The sequence below is a fragment of the Triplophysa dalaica genome, chromosome 10 (assembly GCF_015846415.1).
Source record: "Triplophysa dalaica isolate WHDGS20190420 chromosome 10, ASM1584641v1, whole genome shotgun sequence".
NCBI classification, from domain to species: domain Eukaryota; kingdom Metazoa; phylum Chordata; class Actinopteri; order Cypriniformes; family Nemacheilidae; genus Triplophysa; species Triplophysa dalaica.
The window spans coordinates 18,505,620-18,518,573 of NC_079551.1; the positions used below are offsets into that span (position 1 = coordinate 18,505,620).

A 12,954-nucleotide genomic window follows, 5' to 3' on the forward strand; every position below is an offset into this window, starting at 1 on the left:
ACAATTCTAAACAATAATATATGAGTCCTCTTTAAATAATAGTACTTTGTTTAGATTTTACTCACCCTTAAAAACATAAAGCTCTGCACTTTCAGAATGTTGTCTTGAGTTGCCTGTGATAAGACACTGATATGTTCCTGCATCAGATTCTCGAAGAGGTTTGATTTTAATGGAGTAGTTTCCATTCTGATACTCTTCACTGAAACTTGAAGCTCTTCCCTGGTACTCTGAACCAGCTTTTCCAGATCCATTGATAATGTCAAACACACTCTTGCCATTACTATCTCTCCAGTGAACCTCAATCTCTTCAGAATTGTTGTTTGTGAAAGAACAATTCAAGATCACATATTCTCCAATGACACCCCTAACTTTTAACATCTGGGAAACTGGAAAACATGCAATTAAGTGCAAACACAGTTTGTCATTTTATTTGTGGCATTAATTGTACAATGTGTGTTTGTTTATTGCTCACCTCCAATAAATGTCACAAGTACACAGATGATGCACCAACTGTAGAAACAAAAGTCATAAAATGACATCAACAACCTGGTGATTTTATCTCTCCATTTTGAGAAATACACAACATTTTAGTGTAAAATGCCCAACCCAACTTTGTTCCATGTGCACAAAGTAAATCTTTATAGAAATCATCTATGAATTTGGTGTAAAAGAAGAGTGGCCTTCACACAGCGGAGAGCCAAACCCTCATCACCCAACATCAATGTCTGACTTCAATGATGCTCTTGTGTCTACTCTGAATGTCAGACTATTCCTTCTGCTCCCAGCTAGACATGACCCATCAAATCTGTGTCCAAATCAGTGGACCACTGGTCTTGATGGTAACACCCCATTCAAAAACCAAGAGTTATTGAAACTCAAAAGGTTAACACTTTACAACAAGGACTCATTCATTAACATTACTTCATGCAGTAACAAACATGAACAACAAGCAACATAATTCTTGAATATTAACTAATACAAATATTGCTGTTCATTGTTACAGAACAATATTTGATTTTAAACATGCATAACTTGTCATGAACCAGAATTAACAAATGATGTAGAAATATTCATTTTTGATTTATGTTAACTAAATTTAAATGGTGTTGGTGTTTACAGGCAAATACCAATATATACTAAGAAACTAAGAGCACAGAAACATGTTCTCATGGCCTACAATAGCTAATGCTAACAAGAAATAAACAAACAAACATTTAAAGTTTCCAGACCAATTAATCGTTTCTAAAAAGTGGTGTAACAAATGATTTGTATTGAATTCACTCTAACATTCACTCTTATCAACACTAAATGATGCCTATTTTGTAAAAAACTCAGGTTTCCAGAGATGGCTACAATGACCACATTCCGTTATCAGTTTCAAAGCCTGTTTAAATTTCCATTTAAATGCATCAATACTGTACAAACCTGTTGCCCATGTTGGTTTAATTTAGAATGCAAACAACCCAAAAGAAGCAACTGGACGAATTAAAGCAAATTTTGGTCAATTTTTTTTTATTTTGATGGTAACGATCAACCATGTGACTACGGAAGAGCGTAATGACATAACACGTTGTCACATAACACGTCATTATTAACATCAAGTATTTATATACAATTTGATCTATTCAATGCACATTTAGATTTTCTATTTGTTTAACTAAAAGAACTTTGAGCTACAAATGTCATTTTAACATTTGTTTTCTCACAACTTAAGAATAATTATATTATTATTACTCCAAAATGTTGTTAGAAGAACACCGTATATAAAATATATACTTGTTAATATTATGCTTTTTTAGATAGATACTCATAAAATTTAAGTAGATATTTTACCTTTTGATAAAGCTTGCTTGTTCTCAGATAGTGAAGTTAAAATACCTTTCTCCTCTTGATTTTTACTCTTTTACCCCTTTGATTCACATAGCTCCTGTTTTAGGGGTTTCCATTCAGTTGAATGAAGTCCTGATTTTCAGGTGAAATACTTTTAATCATACTCTTGTCATTTTTGTTCAAACAAAAGTGAAAGACAAAAATGCAGAAGCTCCAAAGAATACTTGAAAAGTCGCCTGCCCCTTTAAAAAAAGGAAGAGGAAATTAAAACACAATCAAGAAAATCAACTCAAGATGAAACACAATGAAGATGGAAATCATAGGGATAATATTGAGAAAACTTACATTTTGGTTCTGCCAGGCAGTGTAAAAACTTTTTACAATTCTTCCTGATTCCTTGCAGCTGTTTATTTTCTGGAAACCAATGAAATGCAATGGGGAGGAGCCATTAAACATCTGAAAACAAATTTAGGCAAATAGGCTTATTCAAAACATGATAAGCAGGTACAACAAGTTGTCACGAGTCTTTGCATCTAAGAATTAAGATTAAAAGAGTCAGTTTAATTTATGAACACATACTCTTTAAAAATGTTGACCGATTGAACGAGCTAGCACCGGATACACTGTTTTCAATGACATTTATGATGATGGCTCATCTTGTGTGTGACATGACCAACTTCTCTCCTGCTGTGTATACTTAAGCAAATTCAAGCTTCTCTGAATAAGTCATATTTAGTGTTTAATCATTCAATATTTATCATTCATAATAAGTACATGAACTGTTGTCAGTTATTTACACTAATAATACTATTTTTTTTATAAGTAATTAATATTGAGCAACATTAGGTAGAATGTGTCTAATATGTTTTAGTGTGTCATGACTCATAGCTGATAATTTTAGGCACTCCATCCATCCATCCATCCATCTTCTTCCACTTATCCTGGGCCGGGTCGCGGGGGCAGCAGTCTAAGCAGGGATGCCCAGACTTCCCTCTCCCAAGACACTTCCTCCAGCTCTTCCTGGGGGACCCCGAGGCGTTCCCAGGCCAGCCGGGACACTTAGTCCCTCCTGCGTGTCCTAGGTCTTCCCCGGGGTCTCCTCCCGGTGGGAGATGCCCGGAACACCTTCCCGGGAAGGCGTCCAGGGGGCATCCGGAAAAGATGCCCGAGCCACCTCAGCTGGCCCCTCTCGATGTGGAGGAGCGGCGGCTCTAATCTGAGCTAACACTGTGACCATAAACTGTGATCTAGATGAATTTGATGAGGTTTATTGGTTATTACTGAATCTACTGAATCCTCCAGTGATGATACTGCGCTCATTCTTCTTAAACACCTTTTTACTACAATATGACATTCAGACACATATATTCAGTGCATTCTAAACATCTCATAATAAACAGTGTCACCAAGGACGAGTTAGGAGTTTATTTCTGTATGAACACAGGCATATTCCCAAAATTTAGCGATAGCAACAAACTAAATGTTATCGGTGAATTTATCTTCGCCGATCAGGTGATTATACTTATGTTCACTAGTTCATGTTATTGGACTCAAATATTGCACTCTGTAAATGTGTTTGTTGTTTTTTACAGAACCAACAGAGTTCACAGAGTGTCAGAATCACACAATAGTGAGTTATATTCAGTCGAATCATACTGAACAGAATCACACACAATGGAGGACTATAATCATTATATCAGGTGTACTGATTTGCGTTTTGGTCTTTGTAGTCATTGGTAAGCTCTTTAGATGTTATAATAAGTTAAGATCTACATTAGAGTGGCTCTGTTAGCAGAAATATTAACATACTTTTCTCTGGTAGGAATTACATGTCAATACAATCTAGAACTTCAAAATGCAGATTCACAGCATATTAGATTCACATCCCTAAAGAAACTTGAAGAGCTAAAGCAAAGTATAAGCACTTTTTCGGTCTAAATTTCTAATTTATTTTTAGCTTTAAACAATACATAGTGCATAGTTTGATTGCAACATGAGTTAAAGTTAATATTGCTTTCCCCATTATCATTTCAGTACACAATGAGCTGGTGTTTTCTTCCCCTGTCTTTGTTTGCTTTGAGGTCTAGCTACTCCTCTCTCTGTAGCTATGAAATGTGGTGTGGTTTTCAGAGCAAATATTTCCACTGGCTTTGGTCACCTGATCAACTGTTAATCACACACCCAGGTAGTTTCATTTTGTTTTCCTAATATATCAAAATTGCCATTATGTACAGACCGAAAATATAAACAAGATGTTTTAATGTTCTACAATGTAAAATATAATGTATGGAGATAAAAAGTATGTATAGGTAACATTTCTCAAAGAGCTTGAATTGATCATAAATGGCTTAAACATTTATTCATTTAGCACAAATTCATCCAAAGCAACTAAGAAAGGAAAATGAAATGTCAGATTTACATTGCAGGTTAACAATACTAACCAGACTTGAATGAAACCTTTCATGATGTTCAAGGTTAAACCACCTGCCTATAGAGAAAGATCCAACAATGAGAGCTTCACTCTTTGTAAAATGAACCACCCAGGGTTTCAACAGCGATGTAATAACTCATTGTTTCATTTTGTTCGGCTCCACTGATATTCTAAACATTGCTCAGTTAAGTTCTGGTGTTTTAACATCTTCAGCTGCGATTCATGCTTTAATTTCTTCTAGAATAGACTACTGTAGTTCCCTTTATCTGGGTATAAATAACTTTTCATTATCCAGACTACAAATGCTCCAAAATACGTCTGCAAGACTTTAAACTGGTGTTTGTATAACACTCCTGTTTTAATGTCCCTGCACTGGCTTCCAGTCCATTCGAGAATTGATTTCAAAGTGCTTTTGCCTGTTTTTGAATGTATAAATGGTCTTGCTCCCCCTTATCTTTCAGATCTGCTGTGTGAACACGATCCAGGAAGAGGTCTTAGATCTGCCAATCATAGACTGTTAACGGTTCCAAAGTCCAAACTAAAATCCATGGGTGACCGTGCTTTTGCGGTAGCAGCACCTAAACTCTGGAATAGTTTACCTATCCACATTAGAACTGCACAAACTTTATACACTTTTAAAGTTAAATTAAGAAAGTATTGTTTTGCTACATCTTATGACATGTGATATTTCTTGTTTTATGTTGCTGTTGTTATTTTATTTGTACTTATAACATTGTACAGCACATTGGTCAATCTGTGATTGTTTTTAAACTATGCTTTATAAATAAATTGAGATGCACATTTGTGTTAATTTCTCAATTAGCAAAGCTTTGCAGACAAATATTAATTAGTACATACGTGTTGATTAATTCTGTGAAGCAATGTTATGAATTGAAACAGGAAGAACCTTCAGAAAAAAAATATTTACAATCTCAGAAAGTGCAGCACAATCACGCTTTATAGATTACATTTTAAAAATAAATTACAAATAAAGTGACAAATCTAATATCATTTCATATATATACAGTATATATATATATATATATATATATATATATATATAAATCTCACAAAAATATTGGTCCAATGTTATAAAACGTTTTCAAGGCCTAGTCTATCTTCTAAAAAAATTACATTAAAGTAATACTGTTACTGGCCTCTAGGTGGAGACATTTAACCATGATGTGTCAGAGCTAGGGGAAAAGTGTATTTCTTTCTGTTAAATACTTTATCTTTAATATCAAACAATGTTTAACTGAGCATTAACATATTGCTTTGATTATTCCTGCCCTTCAAAAGTTATTTAATGAAAGACATATATTAAAAAATCAGCCCACAACAATGTTTTATATTTTATGATGACTGGTCAAATTTAGTGGGAAGTTTCTGGTTTGTATCATGTCTGTGAGCAAGGAAAGAAGTAGCCTTCTATGAAAGCGAATGGTTTCATAGTTTAATGTTGGGTCAAACCAACGTGCTTATGCATAGCACAATCTACCGACTGTTTAGGGACATTCTGATACACTATTTTGCTGTCTAATGGATTGGTAGCAAAATCATTGGTTCTGGAAAAGCAGTTGTAAAATCCCCACTGGTTCTCCAGTCATGCCGTACATAAATCATACATAACCCTTTAAATTACTGTTCTGAATAATAAATAAAAATACATGATTTTTCTATTGGAACAAATTAGGGTGCGTAAATAATATTTGAATTTCTTGTTATAAATTATCCTGTTGATCAATGTGCAGGTTACTTTTAAAATGTATTTCACTACAGATTACAAAATACATGCTTTAAAAAGTAATGTGTAATTTATTTTGTTAGATTACACATATTTTGTAATTTAAACAAAACATTTTAGAATACTTTGAAATACTAAAAAGGTACAGTACGTAACACAAAGGGATCACCAAACCGAGGACTTGCCTTTCCTCTGCATATTATTTTAAACAACATAAGTTTTAACCAGTTCTGTTTCCCCTTATTGGACAATATAGTCCACAACTAGTCTGTGAGTGTATGTAATTCTAAGAAAAGAAGTCAGAATTGTGTGAAAATGGTAAGAACTGTGCGACAAAAATTTGCAATATCCTAAAAAATGACTCAAACAAGAAACTCACAAACGACTATCATAAAACATGAAAACAGCCGTTGAACATTCATGTAACGACAAATGGACAATAAGGGTGTACAGGTATGCACTTTTTTTTAATTTATATAAAAAAGTAATTTTGGAGTACAGATTTAAAGTTATATTGTGTGAAATGGCTTTTTCAGGACAGAACTCCATACAATTAACATAACATTTTTATGAAACCAGATCCCTCTTATTTTGGTAAAATTATTCAAATTTTGTATTTTCGGCAAGGGGTAGCCTATGAAACTTAAAACTTTTCTAATTGTGACCGTAGTTTAGGATATTTTTGCAGATTGTCAGAGTCAGAGAATCACTGATTGCTGTTTACATTCATGTCTGTTCATGTCTAAATGAAATGAATGACATTAAAACTCCAAGTAATTAAACTTGAACTTGAACTGTGCTAATCGCAAATACCTTTCGGATGTAACTGTAATCGATTACCACCCATTTAATAGAAATTGTAACGATGTGTAACCATGAAACTGCATAAACAATAAAAAATGTCAAGAAAAACGAAATTTCCTAGAATAGCCACTACTGAATTGTGGACATTATGCACTCTTAAAAATGATGTGTTAAAAACGAACACAACATATGTGTAAAAGGATTTGTAACACATGTTGTGTTACTACAGACACATGATGTGTAAATATTGAGCTCAACTGTTTACACAATTACTGTGTTAAACACATTTAGTAGCCTATGTTTAAACATAATTATATAAAAGGAATATTTTCTGCTGCAAATACTCAACGGGCGATGTCAACTTTAACGACCGGATTTATTTATCATGTTGCAAATGTGAATAAAGCATTTTAACTCGCTGTGGAAAAACAACTGTTGGGACTGCGGGAATGTTCTTGCTGCGCCTGCGCAGTGGCGTTCTTTTCCAACCGACGCTCAGCCAGCCGTCAGAAATGCATCTGTCTGCCTCAGGTGAGTGAATATGATTAAACGTGTAAAATAATAAATATTTCTCCACCAAACATTAGAAAGATTTGTGTTAATTGTCCAGGAAACATAATTTGTTTGTTTTAACCGTTGTTATGCCGTTTCCATGTTCCGTAGCCGAATATGTTTTGTGTTCAACATTAACGTTAGCGTCAATAGGCCAGCGAGCTCTTACGCTTCGCAAAGCTGTTTAGGTAACGTTATTTATTTATTTATTGGGTATGACTGCTAATGATTGTTCTTAAAATACTTAAAGGTTATGCATGGCACCTTATGTTTGAACTCCTAACATTCCTTTTACCATAAACTATGCAGTGGTTAAAACGACGTTCTAGCGATGAGTGCTGTGTGGTTTAAAAAAGCGCGCGACTTTATGAGGGGCCGTTTAGGCCATAATTATTGAAATGACTCTTACAAACACTAGTGAAATAAAAACATCGATCGAACTTAGTGAAATTCATTCACACGTATTACTGAAATGACTCTTACAAACACTAGTGAAATAAAAACATCGATCGAACTTAGTGAAATTCATTCACACGTATTACTGAAATGACTCTTACAAACACTAGTGAAATAAAAACATTGATCGAACTTAGTGAAATTCATTCACACGTATTACTGAAATACCTCTTACAAACACTAGTGAAAACATACATACGTATTACTGTAATCTTTTACAAACACTAGTGAAATGTATGTATATGCATGCTAAAAAGCCTCTTATAAACAATGGTGCACTAATGAGGCAACATATTTCAGGTATAGTTGATGAAAGATTTCAGTGTAGTTGATGAAAGATTTCAGTGTAGTTGATGAGAGCATATTTCACTGGAAAAGGAAGCTGCATCCGCACTTCCGTTTAGTTTGGCGCACGTTGATGACGTGCAGATACGCAGCGAACAGGAAACTGTCAGATGCAATTAATTTACGGAGTAATATTTTACATCGCCCCCCACGCTACCTTCGGTTTTTCCTTATACAGTTCCGTTGTCAATGCAATTTTTTTCTTTGTCTAAAAATATATTTTGGATGGCATGGTATGCTTTGAAACAAAAAGTCCCAAAAGCTGAAGAGTGCGGTTCCGTAATTTTTGGCTTCTGCAATTACAATAGAAATTACACATGCGAAGGAAGCATTACTCCCACTTACCAGGGGTTTAAGAGTGTGTCGAGGAAATAAAAGTTTGTTTTAAGATATCAAAATGACGCCACAGCGATGTTTTTTGGTTTTGCATATATGGTTTCGTTTACTCATATAATTATACTGAAAAATCGCACATTGCATAACTTGTTTTTTTGTAAGTCAGACATTAAGTATTAACCAAGACATGTTAGCAAAATGCAGTGGCTTGTTTAAATACAAGTTTGAATCCAGTTACTTTATTCTTCATGCTCTGCATAGCCCATACAATAAAGATCTCGGGACACCGTCGTAACTCTACAAGAATTAAGCATGGTTTTACTACAAATAAAACGAACAAAAAATGGTAACCAAATATTATTAAGTTTTTTTACATTAAGTTTTACCGTGGTATACAATTAATGTATTTAATAATTCATGTAATTGTAGTGTAATTACTCTACAATTGGTTGTTAAATTGTAAATTGTATTATGTAACGTACTAGCTGTTTAAATTCATTATGTACATCAAAAACGAATCAGACAAATTCTATTACCAATTAAAGGCGCTGTTGTATTTATATTTTATGCACCTGAGGGGTGATCAGTGCCCTTGAACTATCACCACTATGTAAAGTATGAAGAACTTTAAGTGTTACAGTAAATTTTAAGCTATCTGGGTTTTAACTTGTTGCAAGAAATTATTAATAATTTTGCACATTTGGGTGATTTGGAGTCACTGTCATCTTTTTGAATGGAAATAAGAGGTTTTTAATTTATATCAAAATATATATTGATGACTACCCAATAAGTTTAGACCTACAAATGTGTTTTTTAATAATATTATGAACTAAAAAAACCTGATGTGACATTATGAACCACCAACGTTGTGTTTATGTACTGTCAACAGGCATATTGATTGAAACCATAAGCTTGTGAGGTGGAGAATGGTGTTCCATGGCTGTGTTGATGGCTACAGTCGAACAATAATCTATCTTGACTGCCTTGACAACAACAGAGCTACCAGTGTTCTGTCTTTGTTTCGTGCTGGCGTGCAACATTTTGGATAACCATCTAGAGTACGTTGCGACCATGGAATGGAGAATATTGAAGTGGGACGCTATTTGCTTAAACACTGAAGTGCACTTCTTAGAAAAGCTGTAATATCATCTTCATTGTTACTCGTGAATGAAAATAACGCAGACACTTGCAAAACCAAAAAACATCGCTGTGGCGTCATTTTGATATCTTAAAACAAACTTTTATTTCCTCGACACACTCTTAAACCCCTGGTAAGTGGGAGTAATGCTTCCTTCGCATGTGTAATTTCTATTGTAATTGCAGAAGCCAAAAATTACGGAACCGGACTCTTCAGCTTTTTGGGACTTTTTGTTTCAAAGCATACCATGCCATCCAAAATATATTTTTAGACAAAGAAAAAAATTGCATTGACAACGGAACTGCATAAGGAAAAACCGAAGGTAGCGTGGGGGGCGATGTAAAATATTACTCCGTAAATTAATTGCATCTGACAGGTTCCTGTTCGCTGCGTATCTGCACGTCATCAACGTGCGCCAAACTAAACGGAAGTGCGGATGCAGCTTCCTTTTCCAGTGAAATATGCTCTCATCAACTACACTGAAATCTTTCATCAACTACACTGAAATCTTTCATCAACTATACCTGAAATATGTTGCCTCATTAGTGCACCATTGTTTATAAGAGGCTTTTTAGCATGCATATACATACATTTCACTAGTGTTTGTAAAAGATTACAGTAATACGTATGTATGTTTTCACTAGTGTTTGTAAGAGGTATTTCAGTAATACGTGTGAATGAATTTCACTAAGTTCGATCGATGTTTTTATTTCACTAGTGTTTGTAAGAGTCATTTCAGTAATACGTGTGAATGAATTTCACTAAGTTCGATCGATGTTTTTATTTCACTAGTGTTTGTAAGAGTCATTTCAGTAATACGTGTGAATGAATTTCACTAAGTTCGATCGATGTTTTTATTTCACTAGTGTTTGTAAGAGTCATTTCAGTAATACGTGTGAATGAATTTCACTAAGTTCGATCAATGTTTTTATTTCACTAGTGTTTGTAAGAGTCATTTCAGTAATACGTGTGAATGAATTTCACTAAGTTCGATCGATGTTTTTATTTCACTAGTGTTTGTAAGAGTCATTTCAGTAATACGTGTGAATGAATTTCACTAAGTTCGATCGATGTTTTTATTTCACTAGTGTTTGTAAGAGTCATTTCAGTAATACGTGTGAATGAATTTCACTAAGTTCGATCGATGTTTTTATTTCACTAGTGTTTGTAAGAGTCATTTCAGTAATACGTGTGAATGAATTTCACTAAGTTCGATCGATGTTTTTATTTCACTAGTGTTTGTAAGAGTCATTTCAGTAATACGTGTGAATGAATTTCACTAAGTTCGATCAATGTTTTTATTTCACTAGTGTTTGTAAGAGTCATTTCAGTAATACGTGTGAATGAATTTCACTAAGTTCGATCAATGTTTTTATTTCACTAGTGTTTGTAAGAGTCATTTCAATAATTATGGCCTAAACGGCCCCACATAGGAATCCAGCATCTCTCCTCCGGACCGTAACCCTCCCAGTCTACCAGGTATTGGTGACCTCTTCCCCGCCGTCTCACATCGAGAAGTCGACGCACCGTATATGTCGGCGACCCCTCGATGAGTCTAGGAGGCGGAGGAGCAGAGGTCGAGGGCTGAAGGAGGGAACGAACAACAGGCTTGATCTTGGCCACATGAAATGTAGGGTGAACACGCTTAAGAGAGGGAGGCAACTTGAGGCAAACTGACACAGGATTAACAATCTTAGTGATAGGGAAAGGGCCGATAAACTTGGGACCCAGCTTACGTGCGGGGACATGAAGGGGAAGGTCAGATGTAGACAACCAAACCCTTTGACCGCACACGTAAGAGGGCGCCTTGGAGCGACGGCGATTAGCTGATGTTTGGTAGCGTCTACGAGCGAGAATGAGAGCCCGTCTAGCAATCCTCCAGGTGCGAATGCACCGATTAACAAAGCCCTGAGCAGATGGAACGGAGGTGTCAGCCTCTTGGGAGGGAAATAACGGGGGTTGGTAACCAAGGCAGCACTGGAAGGGCGACAAACCCGTAGACGAAACCGGAAGGGAGTTGTGAGCATACTCGACCATTGTCAACTTAGAACTCCAAGACAAAGGCTCAGAAGAAGCAACGCAACGCAGGACCCTCTCGAGATCTTGATTCGCCCGCTCGGACTGCCCATTAGACTGTGGATGGTAACCAGAGGATAAACTGGCAGTGGCCCCCAGGAGACGACAAAACTCTGCCCAAAACTTAGAAACAAACTGGGGGCCCCTGTCAGAAACCACATCCACGGGAAGGCCATGGATACGGAAAACGTCCTTAAGGACGATGCTAGCAGTTACACTAGCAGACGGAAGCTTAGGGAGGGGAATAAAATGTACCGCCTTCGAGAACCTGTCCACCACAGTGAGGACCACGGAATTGCCGCAGGACGGAGGAAGTCCAGTGACGAAGTCCAAGGCAATGTGGGACCAGGGTCTCGAAGGGGTGGGTAACGGATGCAGGAGTCCCGCCGGGGGACGATTAGAAGATTTGTTAGTCGCACAGACCGGGCATGCAGAGACGAACTCGTGAGCGTCCTGCACCATGGAAGACCACCAAAACCGTTGCTTAATAAGAGACAAGGTGCGAGCAACTCCTGGGTGACAAGCTAGTTTGGAGGAATGACCCCACTGGAGAACGTCGGTACGGACCGCCTGAGGAACAAACAACAGATTCGCTGGAACACCAGCCGGGGGAGTAATGTTGACAAGAGCTTCGCGAACCAAGGATTCCACCCTCCAAGTGACCGCCCCCACCACCCGAGTGGGGGAAAGAACGGACACCGGGAGGGAGGAAGAAGCCTCGACCTCGAACTGACGCGAAAGTGCGTCCGGCTTACCATTCTTACTACCCGGCCGGTAGGCGATGACAAAATCAAAACGCCCAAAAAAAAGAGCCCAGCGAGCCTGCCGAGAGTTCAGACGCTTAACCGAACGGATATATTCAAGGTTCTTATGGTCGGTCCATACCAAGAAGGGAACCTTAGCCTCCTCCAACCAGTGACGCCACTCCTCCAACGCAAGCTTAACAGCTAACAACTCCTTATTACCGATATCGTAATTCCGCTCCGAGGAATTGAGCCGGCGGGAGAAGAACGCACAGGGATGGATCTTGTCGTCCGGGGCAGAACGTTGGGACAAGATCGCTCCTACCCCCGCCTCAGAAGCATCGACCTCCACAATGAACTGACGAGACGGGTCGGGATTAACCAGAATGGGCGCAGACGTAAAGAGACCCTTAAGTCTATCAAACGCAGTCTGAGCCCGCTCTGACCACACGAACCGCCTCAACGTGGATGTGAGCTCCGACAAGGGAAGAGCGACCTG

At 37.1% G+C, this 12,954-nt stretch overlaps 1 protein-coding gene across 2 annotated transcripts in view; it reads left to right on the top strand.

Moving 5' to 3' along the window:
• Nucleotides 1-7,296: 7,296 nt before the first annotated feature.
• LOC130430729 (ladderlectin-like) overlaps nt 7,297-12,954 on the top strand; it is a 28,164-nt gene continuing 22,506 nt past the window's right edge. The window contains exon 1 of one of the 2 annotated variants that reach the window (XM_056759879.1): nt 7,297-7,340. In XM_056759879.1, coding sequence (XP_056615857.1) covers nt 7,322-7,340 — 19 coding nt within the window. In that variant the 5' untranslated portion in view covers nt 7,297-7,321. The remainder of the gene's footprint in view (nt 7,341-12,954) is intronic. The other variant, XM_056759878.1, reaches the window with a different exon arrangement.